The sequence below is a fragment of the Neodiprion fabricii genome, chromosome 2, assembly GCF_021155785.1.
Source record: "Neodiprion fabricii isolate iyNeoFabr1 chromosome 2, iyNeoFabr1.1, whole genome shotgun sequence".
Taxonomy (NCBI): Eukaryota; Metazoa; Arthropoda; class Insecta; order Hymenoptera; family Diprionidae; genus Neodiprion; species Neodiprion fabricii.
Window position 1 is genome coordinate 31,428,154 of NC_060240.1, and position 4,692 is coordinate 31,432,845.

The 4,692-nt window shown below is 42.1% G+C and overlaps 1 protein-coding gene across 1 annotated transcript; it reads left to right on the forward strand.

The window, feature by feature from the left end:
* The first annotated feature begins 2,291 nt into the window (after positions 1 to 2,291).
* Positions 2,292 to 4,492, forward strand: LOC124176685 (transcription factor sox-3-like). The gene is made up of 2 exons (XM_046558266.1): positions 2,292 to 3,604; positions 3,923 to 4,492. Exon 1 carries the CDS (start codon positions 2,687 to 2,689, stop codon positions 3,566 to 3,568), a length of 882 nt encoding a protein of 293 aa, XP_046414222.1. The 5' UTR covers positions 2,292 to 2,686; the 3' UTR covers positions 3,569 to 3,604; positions 3,923 to 4,492.
* Positions 4,493 to 4,692: the final 200 nt, after the last annotated feature.

Here is a 4,692-nt window from a genome sequence, read left to right on the forward strand (position 1 = left end):
GGGACTTTGCGGAGGAGGCGCGTAAATTGCGCGTAGGTAGGTATGGGTGTACGTGCACAGTGCGCGGTATATACTAGAGAGGTATTCATACTATGCCTCTTGCCACGACTCGCGAGATCTAATGACTAATTGAGACGAAGAAAGACTCCGGCACAAGGTGCGCGATGCCGAAGCGTTCTTGTTATCCCGAGCGACGGATCCAAGTGGCTGCAGCTACGGAATTTCCGGCATTGTTTTAGCCAAACCCCGCGGGACTGCGAATCTTTTGTTTCGGTAACGAAGAAAAAAGAAGCCTCGCTCCCTCGCCGCCGTTCGTTCATGCCATACTCTCCCTTCAATTACGACGAGGATCTAAATTCATCACAACAATTGACCAAAATATTATGTTATAAAAATCAATATCCACCTACACGTAAGGATCGCTAAAATTTTCCTCAATTTTTCGTATCAAGTGCCTTTCGATAAAGGTTTCCTCCTAATGAGAATCGCTGCTAGAATCAAGTTTTTACGGCTTTTTCTTAACCACCATTCTGGAGATAGAAAAGAGCGGGTTGTACTGAAATCGTGTTTTATTTTATTTTATTTCCTTCGTTTTTATTTTATTTTATTTTTTTTTTTTTTCTTTCTTTTTTTTCATACTTACGATCGGGTAAAAAGTTTATCCGTCCGGCAGCCGTCACCTTGAATTATAACGATGAGAAAAGTACCGTTTGGTTTGGGCACCCAGTTTTTGCTTTCAATCGTTCTCGCAGACTTTTTTCTCCTTTCTTTTTATTTTCTCATTCATCGTTATATTCGCTGATTTATTTTTTACTTCCTATTAATTACCCAAGCGATTACGTAAGGTTTGGCTGTGAAAGAGTGATTGAAAAACGACATTCACAATTATAATGAATAGGCAAGAAGAAAGCCGTTTACTCACATCGGGACAGAAAACAGTAAAGAAAAAAATTAATGGCTCAAATGAACGACCCTGTACGTACTACAATTCAAGAATTACCGTTTGATTAACTGAACTCTGTCGAAGGTTTACAACTTGTCTAACGTAATAGCTGTCACAGTTTACCAATTGAACTTAATTTTGAATGAAGACAATTGCTTGTTGGGGAAAGGTAGGTGAGAAACAATTCTGAATTTGAGATGAGCCACCTGTGTGTCGTTGTGTCCTGCTCTACTTTGATTTTTCGGTTTTAGTTACTAAGTAGGCGAATAGAGGGCGTGACTGAATGAAGATTTGAGCGGTACCTCGACCTGGTGGAAAGGAAACGAACCCTTGGAATGCCCATTCCCTTTACCAAGTGTCCCTTCGAGTATTCATTTGAGAAACGCTAGAGCGTAATTGTGAAGGTTCGTGCGATCGCTCCCTGTGATTTTACTAGCAGTAGGGAAGGTCGACCGTTGTCAGACTTGCACGCCATTCCAAATTTTAATTCGTCGAAGTTCAAGTGTTTGTTCCACGTGTGTTGTGTCTGGTGCTTTTATTATAATTATTGATTTGTTTATATCGTAGACTAGTTTGTAGCAACCGGTTGCAACCACAACTTACTGCAAGCCGTAATTGAGACTTGGAAATGAAAGGCTTAGGCACGGGTGACCAAAACAGCAGGTACCGCAGACCTCTATCCGAGAATTTCTAAGGATCGTTTAGGTGAAAAAATCAATTGGACGACGGGTTCCTTAGCGAGAGTCTTGCATTGTCAGACACCAAGGCCTTCGGCCATTCTACCACTTCGAATTTTACGATTCTGGTATTGTCCAGGTAATAATCCTACCGACACGAAGACGAAACCCAGCCAACACCTGCTGTATCTGAACACTATCCACAACCAAAAAGCGGAAGGAAGTTTGAATTGCGACAAGAAAATTTATGTTTCTAATACCGTCACGAATTGGAACGTAAAACGAAAACAGCAAGAGGAAAAAAATAGCGAAATTTTAATTTTCAAAAAAACAATTATGGAATGTATGGTAATAAAATTTCCTTAATTCAATCACGCGAGAATGATTCGAAAGGAATCGTATTATTTAGTCCTGAAGTAGAAGTGCCAGTTTGTAACGGTAGCGCCGTTCGAATACGGGCACTTGATTTTTACTACAGATGATTAGGAGTAATCGATAATAATAATTACGGTTTGTCGGTGTTGAGAATTGGAGGGGAACCGGATCCCTTCGGGGGTAAACCAATGGCAGATCAGGGGTGTCACGAGGGTGTGGCGTGGAAAGGATCCGCCTCGAATGCCCCCGAGGGCTGACGGTCTGGTCGAAAGTTTCCTCAGTCAGCACCAGTTAGAGCTCCGAACCTGATAGAAGTGCTGCCTGTCGAAGTGTCCAACCGAGTTGTTTGTTATTGTGACGCCCAACTGCGTTTGTGAGTACTATTCTGCCATTATCGAAGAAACAAACATCACGCAAGTTTTTAAATTACCTAGTGACAAACGGGTAAGAGTAAACATTGCAATTGGAAATAGAAGACATCACGCAGAGTGGAGGATTAAAAGAGGGGTAAGCGTATCAAGAATAGATCGCCGTATCGGCCGAAGGGGGGAAATCTGAAAACTCGTAGACAGGTTGGTGCGAGAAGAACTACTCAACAAACGTCCATTTCATATCCGTTAAAATTGCGTGGTTTTACGCAGGGGGCAGGCAGGGTGTCCTAAAGAGTGAGGGTCTGGATTACGGATTCACGATGATGGGTACGCATCCACACCCCAATTATGGATTTTTGCCAAGCATGGATCTTCACTCGGTTCACCAATTGCCGCAGGAAATATCGAGTTCTCAGCAAGGGTCTATACCTCAGCCAGAGCACATTAAGAGGCCGATGAACGCGTTCATGGTCTGGTCTCGTATCCAGCGACGCAAGATAGCGCTGGACAATCCGAAGATGCACAACTCTGAAATATCCAAGCGTCTCGGCGCCGAATGGAAACTTTTGACCGACATGGAGAAGCGCCCGTTCATCGACGAGGCGAAGAGGTTGCGGGCTTTGCACATGAAGGAGCACCCCGATTACAAATACCGACCTCGACGAAAGCCGAAGACCCCGGTCCCCGTCCCCCAGGGAAAACCGGGGTCTCTTAGCCCCGGAGGATTTCCCAGTTTTCCGCTACCACCGTACTTCGCCGCCCCGACGGCACCCGTGTCGCACCACGCTCTCGATTACCCTCCGATACCTCCGTACTTCGGCTCGGCCTTCGACGCTGTTCACCTGAGCAAACTGGTCGCCCAGGGTGGCCAGAACAACGGGCCGGCCGCCGACGTCGCGAACAACAACGCGGCGTCGGCGGCAGCGGTGGTCAGCAGCTTTTATTCGAGTTTCTACCCACCGACCTCTACGCCGGGAAAGCACTATCACACATCGTCCTCTCACCTGAGCCCCCTGTTCCCCACCCACCATCAAGGACCGCCGATAATGTTCGGCTCCGGCGGTTCGGGAGGCAGTGTGGCGACAAGCAGCCCGAGCAGTTCACCGGACACAACACCGATCTCGTCGACTCACCCGCAGGTCTCGGTAGCGGCCAGTTTGGATCTCGAGCAACTCCGAAGACCCGTCTCGGTTATATTTTGAATATGTGGAAAAGAGGATGGCTTCCCCCTCTCTCTGGTACGAAATTAATCACCGCTAGGGACGGTTATTTATTGTTACAACTATTATTATCATGGATATTTTTACCACCGTTATGATTATTATCATTATTGTCACGTTCTGTAATATCGGCTTTCATTTTGCTTGTCATTGTTCCTAATGGCATTGATGTCGTTGTTCTATGCGATTTTTCACAGCTCGTTTCAATCACTCTCATTATCATGATACTTGAATTTTTAACATTCCTCTTATCGATTTCATGCTTACGATCATTATTATGATCATTATCATTAATATAACTGTTGTTATAATGGAATTTTAACCATTTGAATGTAGGTTTAAGCTGTACCTACAATACACTCACAATTAGCGAGGAGCTTCTCCATATTATACGAGAGAGGATGAACCACTAAATTGATGTGTCAATACGTTTATGAATTAGTTATAATTCACTTGAATTAATGATCGTGAACTGAGTGAACGCGAAATAACTAAATTAGTGAGACTTACCTGAATTGTTATAAGATTATTATAAGATTATTATAAGAATTAACGGTATTGTTGTAAGAATTAACTAAGAATCAACTGATGAATTATGGAAGATTGAATCAAACTGATTATAATCAGTTCGAATTCATACCAGAATTATCTGTGTAGAGAATGAAAATTGAAATCAGATACAAAAATTTAGTACAATTGCAAGAAATTAATTTCAATTAAGATGTAATACAAAAGAATAAGTTGAAATTTTTTCGACTTCCCTTCAACTTTTGAATTGAATTGAATTTGAATAAGTGGAATTTAAGGAGTTTTTCTGAATTAAAAAAATTAAGTTGATTACATAAATCAATTTAAAATCAAAGCAGAAACAAAACATTTACATACGCACATTACCGTATGTATATTACGAATTTTACATACGCACATTACCGTATGTAATAGAGTGTCCCAAAAAAACCGACTATTTTTTTTTTTTCAAAGAACATTGAAAAATCGTCAGAGTATCTCTAGAAAATGACCCAGTGAAAATATAAGCTCTTAATATTAATATTTAGAGCTTATATTTTCACAGGGTCATTTTCTAGAGATACTCTGACGATTTTTCA